A 17,881-nucleotide genomic window follows, 5' to 3' on the forward strand; every position below is an offset into this window, starting at 1 on the left:
CTGATTGATTACAATGTTCATGTGCAGGCTGACTGCTTTGACGAGGAAAATAATTGGCAAATTGACATTGCTATTTGGAAGAGGGGAAAAAACTACGCTTTGTCAGGCTCCCTTTTGAAAAGCAAATCAGTTATTAAAGAGAAGGCTGACTTATTTTTGATCAAGGGGTGTCAGCATTTTAGTGCAAGCAATCAAGGAAGGGCCGGTATTTGCATGCGTTCTCTGTTGTCTTTGAAAAGAACAAGTCTCCGTCCAAGTTTAAATCGGTGCCGGCTGTTTTCCTCATGCGAGTGGAGTGGGCCCACAAGTTGGGGAGTCCTTGGTCGATGCAATACTTGCGCTGACTTGAGTGACATTGCTACAGACGACCTTTATTTTTTGAGCTACATCACGTTCCCTCCATGTTACCACCTGACTCGGTCAACATTGGCCTGTCTTTAGTACGTGTCAGCCGCTATTATTATTGAAATAGGGGAAACAATTATCGCGGACAAACGTCACAGGTACTTTGTGTACTCATCGCGTGTCCATGCGTGAGTACTGCGGCACCGTGACTCATGACCTCGGTTACATGTAAAGTCTACCCAGTACTAGGCGTCGGTCACTACGCGGCTGGACCCTTTCCGCGTTCCAGTCAGTCCAGTGCAGAACTGCCAGAAGAAAACAAAATGGCGCCTCTTCCGTCAAAACTTTGCCAAACTGGGCGCGGATTGAAAACCTTGCCGCGGTAACGATACGGATCGAGCTCTTGGCAACGCGGTGAGTGCTTCTTATCACATTTCTAATCACCGTCACATTGGATTCGGAACAGATGGTGGTTGTCGTTGACGACAAACTGTAATTATCGGCGAAGCACAGAAGGTCATAATGGCTGGAACCACAGAGGTACATACCGCCTCTATGTATAAACACATAGACAATATGTACACAGACCCAGAGCGCCTGTTGCTTGGAACAACTTTCCCGTCCTCGGCGACTCTTCTCACTTTTCCAAATTTGTGAAAACCTTCAAGCTTAGGCCGGAATTCTGTCTATTGCGCATTTACTAGACCGAATCGACTATGTCAACCCTTTGACACAAATTTATATAGATGTTTGAGTGCAGATCGTCCATGTAGCCGACACGAACACGAAGTGTCTGTTACCGGCTACAAAAAAGTATGAAAAATAGTAAAGAACGAGCTACAAAATCACTATCAGTTTTAAGTTGAAGGTAGAATAAGTCTGTGCTTTGTATAAAATACTATAAAAATAGTAGAAAGTGAGCAACCAGCTGAAAGTTAGTCGAGGAGACCTTTACCGCATATCATTTGCATCTCATTGTTTGAGTGCCCCGGAAATCGCTTTTGAACAACATTAATTAACAGATATTGAATCAATCAAACTATGATTTTAATTACATCATGGAACAAGGCGCAGAGACAGTCTTCATGCTTACATATTAACGCCCACCAACACTGTCCATTCTTATTTTTTTTGTATTTCACGTCCATATCTTGCCCTGACATTTTGCGTTTCAGCATTTACATGTAAAGTACTGTGTTACACGCAGAGGACGTAACATATGTTGCACATTTGATACCCCAGTTCCTGTAGGCCTATTCGATGAAACATGGTATAACGCGTGGATGCTGGTTTTTAAGCACTGCCTCAATCGCATTTCTAGACAGCGTAACGGTAAATACGTATTTTAGTCGGTCAGAGCGATGTGCTGGTTTATATAGAGTACTGATTCTGGTGCGTGCCACACCTACACGTTTTGCCGCGAATAATCGATACGACATGCAATAATTGAACTTTAAAATTTATTGTCTTGGTGTGTCGTGATCTCCATAATCACCCGTCGGGTTTAAGAGGCATCGCGTGCATATGAAATATTACATCCTACGTGTCTGGAGATACCCTATTACAATGTTTGTATTTCTGTTAAATGCAATACCACCACATGCGTGAACAGTCACAAAAAACGGCAATGTGCTTTTGAGAAGAAACAACATAAAATGTTTATTTTAAATGGCTATTCACACACACCATATGGAAGTGCAATAGCCACCGTCAATATAATGAGAAATGGCAATGATATGCCATTTTGAATTAATTGGAGGTGTGCTAGATATTTTAGCAAAATTAAATTTGGTTGCCCCTGGAATTGGGAGAAAAAAATTGTCCAATTAGTTATGTGGAGAACGTAAAGTATTCGCTTCATCTTTGACGAGACATCAGTTTTCCATGACCTGGGTTATCTATAGAGTTTCGAAGGAATTTTTCCTACGTGTGTTTTGTTTTTAGCAGCAAACACGCAGATGATCCCAGGAGGCAGACAAAAAAAGAATAAAGTGATGTCCAACAGCTCGGATATCATGTTCGTATCAGTTAATGTGAACATGCACAGACTCATATGCATCCGTTTTATCTTGATTGCTCAACCATAATCTGAAAACATAACGGAATTAAAAAATGGGTTTAGAACACGGGTACATGGCGGAACTATACTACTAATGGCTCTATACGCTTTCATAATTCCATAATTCAGCTTTTGTATTAAGGGGACATCAACAGTTTATAAATGAGCTTGTGCACCCATTCATGCATAAAATAGTATCAGTTAACTGACGATCTCGACGGACATTGTTACGTGATCTTTCTGTTAAAAACATGGGCCCAGAAACAAATTTTCCTGTTGCATTTTACAGCTGTCGTGTATTGCCTGATGGGTTGGGTATGCGGCTAACAATTATTTCAATTCTCTTGCCTCGGTATACGATAATTTGCTTGTAAGATCTATTAAAATAATTATTGGAAAGTTAATTGAATGTACAGCGTTATCTCTGTTTGATATTAATTTGTTATTTCCTGTGTGTCGCCCTGGAAACCAGGCAGTTTGGTGATGTTATCCGAGGAGTTCAATTTTATTTTTGATTTCGAGGACAGGAAATAGCCTGGCAGTATGATGAATTGCCGTCATGTTCTGGTACATTAACCCGCCAGCTGTGCATCACCGCTCTACCCATGTGATGCCTTTTATAGCCAGTTACTATTTTCTCATCGATCATGGAAGACTGGTGTATCTTTTCTTTATCATTTTTCAGTGTATTCCTCTTCTAACGTTTTCCACAGCGAATCACTGCAATTTTTCAACATGTCTGAAAGACGTTTAGGAAACACTTCCAACGTTAAGGTAGTATGCGCCTCGAAAGTGAAAGACTTAAACTTTTGCTCAAACGTTCCTTCAGGAATCTTTCAACATTCTCTTTCAAAATCAAGAATAAAAATCGAGGGTCACCGTGCATATTTTGGAACTAGAGAAATAAATAACCCAAGATTTACCGATATTTCAAATTCAAAATGGCCGCCATCCCTGTGTTCACTCTGTGGAGAAAAATAAAATTTTGAAGTTTTCGAAAAACTAAGCTGCTGAAAAGTTTTCTTACACCAAGAGCTTTAAAATGAACCCCCGCAAGTGGTAGATCAGAAAAGGATTGTAAAAGTTTGAGAGTCCGAATATCTGTCCCCGAGGCGCATTCTACCAAATGTATGCCACAGCATAAGCGTTTTTGAACACACCCAACCGAGCCAATGTCAAAATAGAATTGTGCACGTGTGTCACCTGAAACTCACAAAGGTCGGATGGGGATTTTCTTGAATATTTAAAATTTTAACTATTTCATTGAACAATGGCTTGCTTGGACCCGAAGAATCATTGGAAAAAATTTGACGTTGTATCTTTTGAAATGCTAAATAACTGAGATGTATGACCGTGGGTGTAAAATAGGAAAGGTCACCTGATGGTGTAATGTAGCTCCCGTTCTTTGATATCAAACTGAAGTATTATCGTTGGACCTGCAATTTTTCGCTTTAGGTGTCTTAACATGTTGCATACATGTTTGATATGCGACCTTGGATTACGCTTATAAAAGTGAATTTATATGACGTACTTTAAATACCAACGCCGAGTAGTCTATTAGTTGTGGAATGCACATCTCGATTAGTCCTACAAGAGGTTTACACACATCGTGGTGCATTGTAGAATATCACGTGAGATAAACGTCGACAGCTCATTGAGATTTAGTCTGAATGGTGTCTTTGTCGCTCGTGCTCTGTTCTTAATTTTGGCAGATTTGGGTCTTCATGACACGTTTCTGTAACATATAGATACCTTTTGTGAAGACAGCTCAGCTCCACAAATGAATGCACTCAAGCTACATAATCGCATGCATTAGTTTTCAACTATAAGCAACTTGCCAGTAGCTGTGGGTCCATAGCTGTGGTGTTTTCAGACGGGATTCGTGCCTTTTACGGGCTGGTTTTGACTTTTACGATTCTAACGCCGCCACCGTGCGGGGTTATATGTAAAATCGTAAAAGTAAAAAATTAGCCCGTAAAAGGCAGGAATGCTGTCTGAAAACACCACAGCTATGGACCCACAGCTACATTGCCAGGACCGTGCCGTGCAAAGCAAACGTGTTTCGTGCGCACATGACCGAACGGGCCGTCGTCTACGTTGGACATCCGTAAACGTCACCGTTATTTTGACTATACTTGGTAAATGTATACAATTTTTAAATGCTTGAGTGTACCTAATACTGCTATGCTATTTAGTTATGATACACCGAGCACTGTGACTACTAACTTGGCCTCTTGCAAGCGTCTTATAAGTTGAACAAAAACGTGGTGGTAACATGTTAACTCCGGATCCTGTATCTGAGGACAACACACCAACATACAACGTCCGAGATAGCCGTATAATCGTCATAGGTACGACGTGATCCATAAACCGGTGTCTGTATAATTTTATTGCAAGTAGCTATGAGGGACACAACGAAAGCCGTTTCGTGTGAACAGTTACCCGCCTTTTTCGAATTTCATTTCCCGCTCGGCTAAACTTTTATTTTTTGGTTGCACGCAATGTACATGTGCACACGCATGGAGGTTAAGATTGTTTTGTTTACGTGATGACCCTCCCTCACGTCACATGAAATAATTGTCCGCGTCCGTAAGCAACTGACGTCACATGTGAAAACAAAAGTTTCTTGGTGTTGTTGCACATATTTTATCGGATTACAACTTTTAACGATTATATATATATTATATATATATATATATATATATATATATATATATATATATATATATATATATATATTATATATATATATATATATATAATACTGAGAATCTAGGAACTTTTAGTTGTCACTCTACAGGCTGTTTCATGCGCTAAGCAATCATCAAATGCATTGAGCACTATACTTTGCCTGCATTGACAAGCAAACAATTTTCGTATATTTCGAATATATATATATAATATATATATATATATATATATATATATATATATATAACGCCCAAGTCCCGTTTTCTACTTGTTACCAATTTTACCGTATATATATATATATATATATATATATATATATATATATATATGTATATATATATATATATATATGTGTGTGTGTGTGTGTGTGTGTGTGTGTGTGTGTGTGTAATCACTGTATGTATTGTGTATGAGTGATTGTATGTATGTATGTATGTATGTATGTATGTATGTATGTATGTATGTATGTATGTATATATGTATGTATGTATGTATGTATGTATGTATGTATGTATGTATGTATGTATGTATGTATGTATGTACGAATGACTTTATCCATATATGTATGTATGTATATGTGTGTATGTGCACTCATAATGTTATGTAACTGAATGGTAGTATAATTTGTTTTTTACAATTCAGAACCTAAAACAAAAGCACACACTGTTTTGTAACAAAATATATTCTGGTCGTGTGCGCATGTGCATCAATCGCGCACCGCAGCTCCATTTTTATGTTTAAGTCCCCCCCCCCCCCAGTCTGTCGTCGGGAAGAGCAGAGAGATGAACACCAGAGGTGAGCTGAATGTCTCGACACGTATCCAAAATACCCAAAAGAAGGATGAAATATTTTCTTATAGAGGAAAGTCACAGAAAAAAATGGATAATTAGACCAGTGTACTTGTATACAGACATTTGATCATTACAGGCACATTCTAATTCTCACCAGTTAGCGATAATTATTTATGTTTATGTTAAATTTACTTTATACGGTGTGAATTCATTTCCCACACAGGCCGTTTGGAGTTGAATTATCATGAACAAGTATTATCGTGTTTTACACAGCAACATGAAATGAGAGTATTGTATATTTAATTAAGCAAATTGTTATGCTGTTGAAAAGAAATCAACGACCTGTTGCGATCGGTTTTGCCATTTTCATGCCCCGACATGTTTTGTGGATTACCGGCCTTTGTTGGCTAAATCAGATCAAATCCGAAATGAAAAATCTTTATCTTGTTTTATGAAATTTCGCTTCATTTGCTTGAATATGGGGGCAACACTTCATCGACAGCTGGCGGATCGGAAGGTCTTACACAGGTTTTAACAGGAAGTTTCTTTTAAAATGAAATGTTAAAGTGTGTAAATATTTAAATGACGAATGACTGTTAGTTTTACCAAAACACGTAGAACACGATCGGAACTAATTCGGGATAATTGGATCTACATATTTTCAAATTTCTCAAAAGTGTTAGGTGCCATATAGCTGAATGTTACAATATTACAAATTACTCATAAAAACAAGTATGTAACTTGAAAAGAAAAACAGATGAGATTACACTTGCAGATTAAATTAGTTTCAATCGTGTTGTAGTTAGGTCGTAAGGGGGGAGTATAAAGATAGTTGTAAGGAAGCCAGTCTTACGACATTCAACTTCTGGTGAGAATCATGAGAAAGCAGCTTTCACCTTGCAGCTTATCTCTCCAAGATTAGGTTTTCCCAGGAGAATTAGAAATCGCACAAATTTCTTGAAGAAAGCCGGTCTTTGCTCTTGCCCTCACGATATGACATGATCATCAGCTATCCAAACCTAATTATCCATCCCCCGCACCATATTTTCAAAAGACACATTAACACTTTCTGTCTAGTTCATACCTGCATTTTAGGATACCCCAGGTTTGTTCACGTGACCAGGTCCGTGACAAACATGGTGTTTTGTTAGCAAATTTAATTTTCACTTCACGAGGCAATAAATTAGCGACTACAGTTTACATTAGCGTCTGTTCATCAAATTTAGAAATATTTCTCAAAGCAACGATGTCCCTGTCCTCATAAGTCAACGAAAAATTTTAATTACCTATCTGACTCTGAAATAATTACACTAATGAAGGGAAAATGAGGAAGCGGGTCGTATTACAGTTTCTAATATTTCCTGTAGATTCTCATCAACTGTTGCTCAGGCTTAAGACACTTCATTCGTATTAACAAACAGTCTGAACACCGTTTGAGGGATATGTCGTTGCTAACATCCGTGGAAAATCTGTCATGGTGACGCCTGCAAATATGTGGAAAGTCGCCAATTATGGCACTAACAATCCTGGAAATCTTCAAGTATTATTTGTGGTATTCGTTGACTGAAAATATGACTTTGTTCGGTTGAAGTACGAGAGTAAGTTTGGTTGTGTTGAATTCACCGAGCGCTGAATTTTACTGCATACTCTGAACTTTGCTGACGTTTAGCTCCCATTGCATTATATATGGCACTATAGGTATTTGTAAAATGTGTCTCGTCTTTCTGTCTGTATATATGTCCGTCCACATCCAAAACTTCAAAACCACAGCGCTAACATCTCATTGTTTGGTGTTCATGTGCACCTAAGAGTCAATTTGGAAGATTATGACATGAGGGTGGATATGAAAATTTATTCAAACGAATGTGATGTTGTCAAAAATATGCAAATGAGATAAAAAAGGTGAAATCAGTCAAAAATGCTGAAACTTTAGAGCCCAGGCCGGATTTTTGTTAATATTTTGCCCATATGTACCTTCCATTTTGTATTTTTAGGAATATTTTTGTCAGTTTCGGGCAAAATAATTTTCTTCTTCAGAACTGCTTAATACACTGCAAGGTGCAACATGAAAGAAATGGTAATCCAAGTAGTAAGGCGGTTTGGAAAAAGCAAATATTTAATTCGCATTCGTCTCTACAGTAGAGATATTCTCCACAACATATTGAGTCTTTGTGTCCGTCTTTGATGAAGCTCAGATACTTTACCCTGTAAGAATTGTTCACCTGCACCAGGGGGACACTCTCCCTCCCTCCTTCCATCCGCGCCCTCCCTGAAAGTGTTAACACCTAGGAAATCACCGATGCAGAAATTGAAAAAAAATCTCAGCCACAATGGAAGGCCAGATACCAAGATGTCATTGTGGACAAGAAGTCACTGATATTATTTCAAAAATGGAGACCTGAACAGTATGAGCGATGCGTCGTACAACTCACGGCCTATCTCTCCAGGTTTATGCTATTATTATCGTTTACTTTATGTCAAAAATATCGTATATAGCCTTTGTATTGTTTATGACATGAGACGAAAGTACTTAAAATACTCCTTTTGTGTGTAGTCGCATCACTTACAATATGTGATCGTTAACACAGAAATTGAACAAAGCAATTTTATGACACTTGAAATTAAAGAGCTATTGGTGGCATAGAAAAGGCTCTTTAGCCCGCAGACCACTTCTTTACATATATCATAACAGCAAAACATACAAAAGAGCAGTAAACATTCATCCTGTAGGACCTACAGAAGACGAGTTGCACTACAAAAGCTGTTGTTTCGCAAAATGTATCGCCATACCCCGTATCTTTATATATTATGATGCGTCATGAAATACGGATATCCACCCAGAGATGCAACACAAAGAAATGCATGATAGAGTAACCACATTTATACCCTGAAATATCACATTTCGCACGCAATTTGTTTTACAAAAATAATCGACAGATATATCTTTAAAGGAGTGCTGTACCGGTTTTGCTTTCTTAAAAATGTTTATTCTTCATGTGCTTCCACATTACCCATGTGCCACTACAAGTATCACCTGCATAAAGGTAACCAATGGCAACATATTTCTTGCCATCGCAATTTTTACACTCCGAACTAGAACACAGCCGATACAGCAGTGTAACCCGCAGATATAGAAAACGCCAACAGGCAACAGAAGTTGATATTCTGAATAGCTTTGAATCATGGGATTGAGACATACCATGCGTTGTAAGGGTTGCAATTGACTCATGTGCATTTTTTAAGGAACTTTCATCAGTGAAATGCATTCTTGTTTCTGGGAAATCCCTAGTGTGTAATTTGCATCTAACACGGGCCTGCTTATATCACTAATCTTGTTGCCAGCAAGCACAAAGAGAACGCATGCACTGAATAGCTCGCATTCGAAGAACGAGCGACGGCCCTCTAGCGAGTAACCACTGCATGCACTGATACTGTGATCGAGAGGCCTTACAGTGCCCCTCCCCGCTAATAATGAACAGTTTCCTGTACACCAAATCACTACTTGTAACCATTACAAGGATCAAATTATTTCCGTTTGTCTTGAGTGGCTGTTTGTTGCTGACTGATGTTCAGATACGAATATTTGTGTCCAACCTGTTAAAGTAGCGGCAGAACTCTGGATCACGTGGTTAAAGGTATCTTTATCGTTCAGAATCTTTTCACTAGTGATTTTTACACGTATCGTAAATGACGTCTTTTTATGGGTAACTAATTTTTAGGAACTGGAAAAAAAATGTGCGGCGCTTTTATTGTGCCCTACTTCGTCATCGGGACTTTCAAGTCCATCTATTGTTGAACGACCTTCGAATTCTGAAAAAGAGGTCAGTCATTTAGATTCCTTAGTGTTTGTTCAGTTTTGTAGCCTTAATTTGGAGACATATGTTTCGAAAAGTCGTCAAGAGATATTGTTACCAGATAATATTACCGTCTGAGGTGATAGTATTTCCACGCACTGAAACTCAGTTTCGGGTGACAAGCCATAAATCTTTATTGTCGTTTACTAAAAAGTCTTAAGCAATATTTTATGTCCTTACTTGAGTGCCAATATTGGGAAATATTAACTCATTGATTAATTTGGAAAAATAATTACACGCATTAGCTATATCTTAATAGTGTGTGTCGTCACGTGTGCGCAGACTGGCGATTATTTCAAGACACCGGAACATAATCTGTCCATGAGACATATGTCAGTTTGTCGCGATTCCGATGTTTATCGTCTAGAAAAGACAGCCTGTGAAACCGCGAGATATCTCTGTGTCAGTTCCTTATCATATCATGCATCATGTTTTCAGATTATGCTTTGTAAATCAACACTTTATTGCGTGCTATCGAGTATGCCGTGAAGCCCATCGCTATCGTCGAATGCCACTCATATGTGCATTAGTGTAATATAAGCCATCACATGTCGTGTGGATTCATATCGTTGGAAGTGGCTGGCTATTCATATCGACCCGGCCAATTTGTTTTCCCTTGTCACAATGTTAGGAATGAAATTAATAATTAATTTAAATCGCATAAAATGTTGATCTTGCAAAAGTCCACATTGATATCAGTTTGCCTCAAAACTTATGAGCTACCTTCCAGATCATTATATATATATATATATATATATATATATATATATATATATATATATATATATATCGGGTGAATAAATTTGCACACGTCTACTGATCTGGTTGTATATTTTCTGTTAAAAACTATCTACTGTTGATTGACCAATCAGAGTGCTCAATTCAGGGTGTTTTTATCTACTCGTAAAGCCTTGGTCACCAAATTCCAGAAACGAATGACAGCGCCCGTAGTAAAGTACTGTCCAATCAAAAGTGACCATGTCGTATTCTGTAGGCATCTGGTACGTTTTAATATTCAAATTTGGTAACACAGCGGAAACCAGCTGCAACACAAAATCTGCTGTGCCCTAGGGCATTTATATAATGTGCCCTAGGGCATTTATAGGATGTTCCATTACACTGAAAGGCTATTTCACAAATAAAAGTTTTAATTCATATCCTAAACATGTTACATTGACAAAGGGGACAGTTGACGTAAACACATTGAAAACGAAAATATATCAGTTAGGGGCGATAGTTTTTAAGTCGGATAAAACCCTCGTACTGGGGCTCTTCTGGTACATAAAGTCCAATCCTACGATAAAATGTCTCGACGTGCGGCCTCGACATTTATTGTTGGGTTGGACTTTATATACCAGAAGAGCCCTCGTACTCGGGCTTTATCCTATACTTTATTCTATTGGTATTTTGACGCAACGTTTCGTCCTAAAAGTATATATATATATATATATATATATATATATATATATATATATATATATAATATATATATATATATATATATATATATAAACATATGGAACAAGATAATTCGAGATGCCATGGAAAATATTATAGAGTTATTCACAAAATACGGCCCTGTATGGACTCAGGCTCAGTGAGTGACGTATTGGACTCGCCTTCGGCTCGTCCAATACGTCACTCACTGAGCCCTCGTCCATACAGGGCCGTATTTTGTGAATAACCCTATTATTATACACCTCCCTCCATTAATCGTCCGTATAAACTAATTCTATGGTAATTTTGAGGGTGCGGCGCGCGCGATATGAGTGGAACGCGCGCGATTGTTGAAATAAAATTGCTACAAACCCCTGAAAATTGCGCGTCGCGCGTCTCCCGTATTCGGGACTCCGCGTACTATACAAAATACGGAAAGTTATTGGACGGTCAAACTCCCATAGGTTACGGCAGTAGGTGTATAATAATATCATTTACATAGATTCAGGCAGATTGCTCCGCTGTCGCCCGCTGATAATAATTTTTAATTTGTCCTTTAGAATATTTCATTCTTTATGAGTCAGCTTGGTATTATCTTAAAGGTAGAATGCACCTCGGGGACAGATATTCAGACTCTCAAACTTTTTTCATCTCTTTTGATCCACCATATTCAGATATGGGGAGGGGGGGGGGGCTCATTTTGAATGTCATGGAGTAACTTCAGTATTCACCGACTTATTTTTATGAAAATCGAAACTTGGCTTTTTTCCCATAGAGATGGCGGCCATTTTGAATTTCAAATATCGGTAAATTGAAGATAATTTGTTTCCGTGAAATCTAATTTGCACGGTGGCTCCAGATTTTCATTCTTGATTTTGAAGGAGGATAATTTAGGTTTCGTTTAGTAAAGTTCGATTTCGAGATGCTGTACTTCTTTAATCAATGAATGAACCAGAACTCTCACAGTCTGCTCACGTCTACATGGAAAGTAGCTGTTTGCTTTTAATTCGGATATATTTGATAAGTTTTTTTAAAATCGCAAGATTTGAGGTGTACATTGCATCTTGTTTAATTCTATATTTTGGGGTTTTCTTGCAGATCTCGCGAACTTTACTACGGAAGTAGGAAGCGGAGGAGGCTCGTTATGATATCTACGTAACCCGTAAATATTGACATCTGTCACCTTGGAAAAAATAGTTGTATGGTTCAGCGTAAGCACCAGGAAAGACACCCTTACGTAACTCGTGTTCAAAATCAGGGTACGAAATAGTAAATATTCTTTACTTTGCTTCCTAGCCTTGACCACCAGAAGAATTCAGTGCAGCATTTAGGACAGCTTCACATTGCACCCATCGTAACACTTTGTATAGGAAGATATATTCTAAGATCAGCATGGCGTTCTGTTTAGATTTCCTGAGTAAGATCAGCCGTTTGAAGACCTTCGAGACAGATCTCATGGAAACGTCGCTCAAGCGATGTCTGACCACGCTGGATTTGACTCTCCTCGGTATCGGGGGAATGGTTGGCGCCGGTCTTTACGTTCTCACCGGAACTGTTGCCAAGGACATGGCTGGTCCCGCGGTTATCATCTCGTTTCTTATCGCCGGATTTGCTTCGCTTCTCGCCGCTCTCTGCTACGCGGAGTTCGGTGCCAGGGTGCCCAAGACTGGCTCTGCCTACATATATACCTACGTTACGATGGGAGAAATGTGGGCGTTTTTGATCGGTTGGAACATTATACTAGAATATTTAGTTGGAGGGGCATCTGTCGCACGCGCATGGAGCGGTTACTTTGATGAACTGCTTGACAACAGAATTCGGAACTTTACATATGAACACATAACAGGAGGACCGTGGAATCAGCCTCCCTTCGCAAAATATCCCGACCTGTTTGCATTAGTGTTGATCACGATAGTGACAATCTTTGTTGCACTGGGGGCAAAGTTTTCAGCGAAATTTAATACAGTGTTCGCATCACTAAATCTCTGCGTTGTTCTCTTCGTTGTATGCGTTGGTTTATACTTCGCAGATATCAATAACTGGAAGTCGGAAGGCGGTTTCGCTCCGTATGGCTTCTCTGGGATCATGTCGGGCGCTGCCACGTGTTTCTTCGCCTACATCGGATTCGATGCCATAGCAACCTCTGGAGAGGAAGCGAAGAATCCGGCTCGAAGCATTCCCATCGCCGTTATTGTTGCACTGTGCGTGGCAAGTTTCGCGTACGTCGGCGTGTCTACGGCTCTGACGCTGATGGTGCCCTATCACTCTATAAAACCCGATGCAGCTCTGCCCGACGCCTTTCACCAGCATAACCTACCATGGGCCGAGTACATCGTCGGTGTGGGCGCCCTCTGCGGTATCACAACGTCACTCATGTCAAACATGTTCTCGCTGCCTCGTTGTATATACGCAATGGCAAGCGATGGGTTGCTCTTTTCGTTTTTAGCCAAGGTCAATGCCCGAACACAAGTGCCGGTCATTGCCACGGTCGTTTTTGGTATCTTCACCGGCGTATTAGCGGTCATTTTTGATCTAGAAGCTCTGGTCGAGTTTCTGTCAATCGGCACCCTCCTTGCATACACTATTGTAGCAGCAAGCGTCATCGTTCTCAGGTATCAAGCAAAAGCACTGACCGTCGCCGGTCCGACAGAAGGCGGTGACAGGGACGATTTTGCCGATGTTTCGGAAGATGGACCCGAAAAACAGAAAAGCAAGCACAGCGCACCGGGCCAAAATGCCAATTCCGGGGATTACGGAAAATTGAAGAAAAGATTTGAAAACCTACGATTTTTGGCGCAATTCACACCTGGGACAGTTGCAGCTTTTGCTACTCTCATGATGGGCATCTTCATGTTCGCCTTAGCCGCTGTTTTGGCATATGGAAGCTACGCAGTGACGTCAGCGGAACCCTGGGCCATCGTCCTCGTCATACTGTTCAGTTTCATGGTGATCACATCGTTCACCTTGATCATTCTACACAATCAAAATACAGCGAGTCTCACATTCAAGGTCAGTGCCACGTCGACGTGACGTGTTTCGTGTCCTAAATTTTGTTTTGCATTCATTTGCAAGTACTTGAAGGTACTGATCTGTAGCCCGGACCAGAATTCACTTGTCAACAGAGCAGTCTACGCAGGTGCAGGTTGAGTTGACAAGCTGAGTACTGTGTAACTCAATGTGCTTTTAGGAGACGAACAAGAACTTGCAGTTTGAAAACTGAACAAAGAGAGCGAAAATAATTACCAAAAGTTAAAGGGTCAGAAATGCGAACTTTTGATGATTTTATAATTATTTTTATTTTATATATCAATTGCAACTTCTTTTCCTACCCTCCAAAGAATGTTGAAATATCCACTATTTAGCTTGTCAACTTAGCGTCTATATGTGTAAAATGCACTGTTATTGTTTACATTTGAAATCTAGTCCAGACCAGAAGTCACTTTTCAACAATAACAGTGCAATTTACACATGTACGAGCTTAGTTGACAAAACTGAATACTGTGTATACCAACATACTGTGGGTAGTATAACAATGAATTATGGTTCACATTCAAAATTAACATGGTAAAATATTATCAAAAGTTAGCATTACTGTCCCTTTAAAGCTACTGCCTCTTTAATTTGAGATATGTGTTCCCGAAGATATCAGACTGTGAGTGCATATCGCCCCACAACGTAAATCCCTTTCGAATGATGATGCTGATTATGTAATAATAATCATCATCATCATCATCATCATCATCATCGTTATCACGAGCCAGCACCACCACCGTATCATCATCATTGTCGTCATCAACAACGTCGTCATCATCATCATATCATTACAATCATTATCATCGTCACTGTCATCATCATCATAATCATCTTCATGAAACTGCCATCCATCTACTTCTTGTTACTACGCAATGTAACATTTCTCTCGTCTCTGCAGGTGCCTTTGGTACCGTTCGTTCCCGCCTTGAGTATGTTCTGCAACGCTGTATTGATGATGAAACTTCAGTACATGACATGGATACGATTCGCCGTCTGGGTCACCGTCGGTAAGTATTTATCTGACGTAGGTGGCGCCGTGACTGATCCACAATAGATGAAAAACTCTTTACTTATTTTCATGGCCGCGATTAACCCATGTTGTTTGTTCTCCGTATTGTTGATCGAGGACAAGGCGTCATATCAATTGAATGTCTTTGAAGGAGATTGTCGTATCGATTACAAGAAAACAGTCATATGTTTGTAAACTCTTGATATAGAAACACGTGTACTCTAGTGTTTAAAAAGTATGATTATTAGCTAAGCATTGATCGCTCACGGAGAAAAGTAATACCTGTCGTTGTGTTAATGTGATGCCTTCCCTGTTTACATTTAATGTCTTATCACAAAGGTTGAAATGTGAAATAGGAAGGGATTTTCCTGATATTCTGATGGATACAATATAAAAAGTTGCTTTTTAAAAGAAGTTTATAAATAATCAATCAGGAGTCAACTTTAGGCAGTACGCCCCCCTCCCCAAAACGAAATACCCAAACGTTGTCTAAAACTTTGTCCACGGAAATTTGAAATCATTCTCTTCCAAAATCAAGAATAAAGAAACGTGGGTCATCGAGTTTACTTTAGAACTAGAGAAATATAAAACCTAAATATATCGAAATATGAAATTTCCAAGTGGCTGCTTCCTTTTTCGGTTTTCACAAAAACAAAACTGTGAAAACGTCATTTACTACTCAAGTTTTGAAATGAATTCACACAGGTAGGATGCCAGCAAAATATTGTGAAAATCAGTACCTCTCCGCGAAGCGCATTCTGCCGTAATTTTGTGACTTATTCCGCATAAAGGCGAGACACATGTATACAACATCCGCTCAGGTATTTTGGGTTTCGCTCATTTAGTTTTTGCTGAGTCATCACAGTTGAAATTCGATTATCAGAGGAAAAGAATACAAATATACTGCAGCACTGTTACACCTACTAATAAGTCAAGCAAATATACCGTTGAAAAGTTATTTTAGTATTTTTTCTTTTTAATCAAAGTTTAACGTTAAGTGACTCAGCAAAAAGTAAATCAGCGAAACTCAAAAAGACATAAGAGGGTTTCACACGTCTCATAACACCCATAATGTACATATCAAAATAACAACCTTCTTTCACTCTCGTTCAGGTATGATCTTGTACTTCACCTACGGAATACGACACAGCAAAGAGGCGCGCCGCTGGGATGCCGACAACAGACCGGAAGTCCACTATTTCGTCATGCCACAGGAAGTGATGTACACTATGCGAGGTTCGGTGGAGCTCCAGCAACCGCCAAACCGGGACAGTCACCATGGTGACGACACTAGCAGTGAAACAAGTGACACCCGTACGTTGCTGCCTTCTGGGGCAAAGGAATGACGTCATGCCATGATGACATTGGCAATTTTTCAAAGACATTTAGAATTTCCAATTCCTAAATCCAGACTCTGGGAAAAGAAAAAAATAACGTACATGTAGGAGGATCATATTTTATGACGGATGATATTTACAGGCTGTTTATTCGCTAACATGTGCCTTATGTGTACTCGTCATTATTACAAAGCCTACCTAAGTCTGTTTTTCAACGTTTATGGGGAAAGTCAGTGTCACCAGAATCACGTGTTAGGCCAGGTCAGTTATTCCGGTGGAAAACAGTATGTCTTACCCAAATCAGTTGACATGGAAACCACTATGAACAAATTAAGCGTTCGGCAATGTTCTCATTTAGGTTGTTTCCCGAGATGTGCTGGGATTTCCTCCGAAATTGTAGTTTTAGCTTCTAAGCACGTCAGAAACGCCCTCAGGCGTTGGTAATTTCTGATAAAGGTAGGATGTGGAACACGGAGGGACCGTGTATGGATGAAGGGACTTTGTGCGAGTCAATACATTCAATTTTTACCTTCTCGTGTCTATTTATAGACAGAGAAGGTATTAGAGTTGAAACCAATATGCTGCTGTCAAGAACTTCCGTCTGTCAAGACTTCCGTCTGTCAAGATCCGTTGGTCATGCCATTGTGATGGGTCATATCATAAACTGGTGGGGGTGTTCGTGGCTCAGGTTGAGGTGTGGGAGAACGATTTTGAGCTGTGACAAAAATCAAAAGGGACTTAGCGGCATAGCCACAGGTGTTAAGCCGTTCTCCAAGGTTTCTTAGTTGACTACAATCTATTACAGACTACTGAGCTTACGTTAGGGGTACTCACTTTGTGTTTGCTCACTCTGTGAGCGCTAGTGTTTGGTACTGAGTTGCGTGGATATCCCCTCATGGCCTCACGTGATCTGGGCCTGTTGCATAATCTGCAGAGATGATCATATGCCTCCGAGTCTGAAAACTGTCATTGTGTAAGCCTGTCGGCATTTTCCTTGCATTTTTTCTCATTTAATTTTGCAAAATATCGGCGAGTACCTCAATATTTCAAGATAACCCTTTCTTCCCAATCGTTTCCTGGAGTTTCAGAGTCATATGAACGAAAATGAGTGAAAGTTTTAGACAGGAAAATCGGACGTCGGCCATGTTCAATGTTTACAGTACAATCAGAAGTTTACGTGGAGGAATTAACCAACAAACACAGGAGTGTTTATGATGCCCGCCCTCTAGAGGCAGACCCTCCTACATGAAGTACCACATTTGATGCTTGTGTGGAAAGCTTGACCACACAATGGAGCATTTAAACTTTTAGAAAATGACAAACTG

At 39.6% G+C, this 17,881-nt stretch overlaps 1 protein-coding gene across 1 annotated transcript; it reads left to right on the top strand.

Annotated features, from left to right (window-relative positions):
- Positions 1-390: 390 nt before the first annotated feature.
- On the top strand, positions 391-16,759 carry LOC139137326 (cationic amino acid transporter 4-like). Its single transcript, XM_070705360.1, has 4 exons — positions 391-759; positions 12,276-14,186; positions 15,109-15,217; positions 16,333-16,759. The coding sequence occupies exons 2-4, from the start codon at positions 12,570-12,572 to the stop codon at positions 16,563-16,565; spliced, it is 1,959 nt and encodes a 652-aa protein (XP_070561461.1). The 5' UTR covers positions 391-759; positions 12,276-12,569; the 3' UTR covers positions 16,566-16,759.
- Positions 16,760-17,881: the final 1,122 nt, after the last annotated feature.

The sequence above is a fragment of the Ptychodera flava genome, chromosome 7 (assembly GCF_041260155.1).
Source record: "Ptychodera flava strain L36383 chromosome 7, AS_Pfla_20210202, whole genome shotgun sequence".
NCBI classification, from domain to species: domain Eukaryota; kingdom Metazoa; phylum Hemichordata; class Enteropneusta; family Ptychoderidae; genus Ptychodera; species Ptychodera flava.

What these genes read in the sequence shown, in the direction of transcription:
- LOC139137326 (XM_070705360.1), top strand. Translation starts at nt 12,570, where the DNA reads ATGGCGTTCTGTTTAGATTTCCTGAGTAAGATCAGCCGTTTGAAGACC. An exon ending in CAGCGAGTCTCACATTCAAG is followed by an intron (nt 14,187 to 15,108) that starts GTCAGTGCCACG and finishes TCGTCTCTGCAG; the next exon opens with GTGCCTTTGGTACCGTTCGT. An exon ending in CGCCGTCTGGGTCACCGTCG is followed by an intron (nt 15,218 to 16,332) that starts GTAAGTATTTAT and finishes ACTCTCGTTCAG; the next exon opens with GTATGATCTTGTACTTCACC.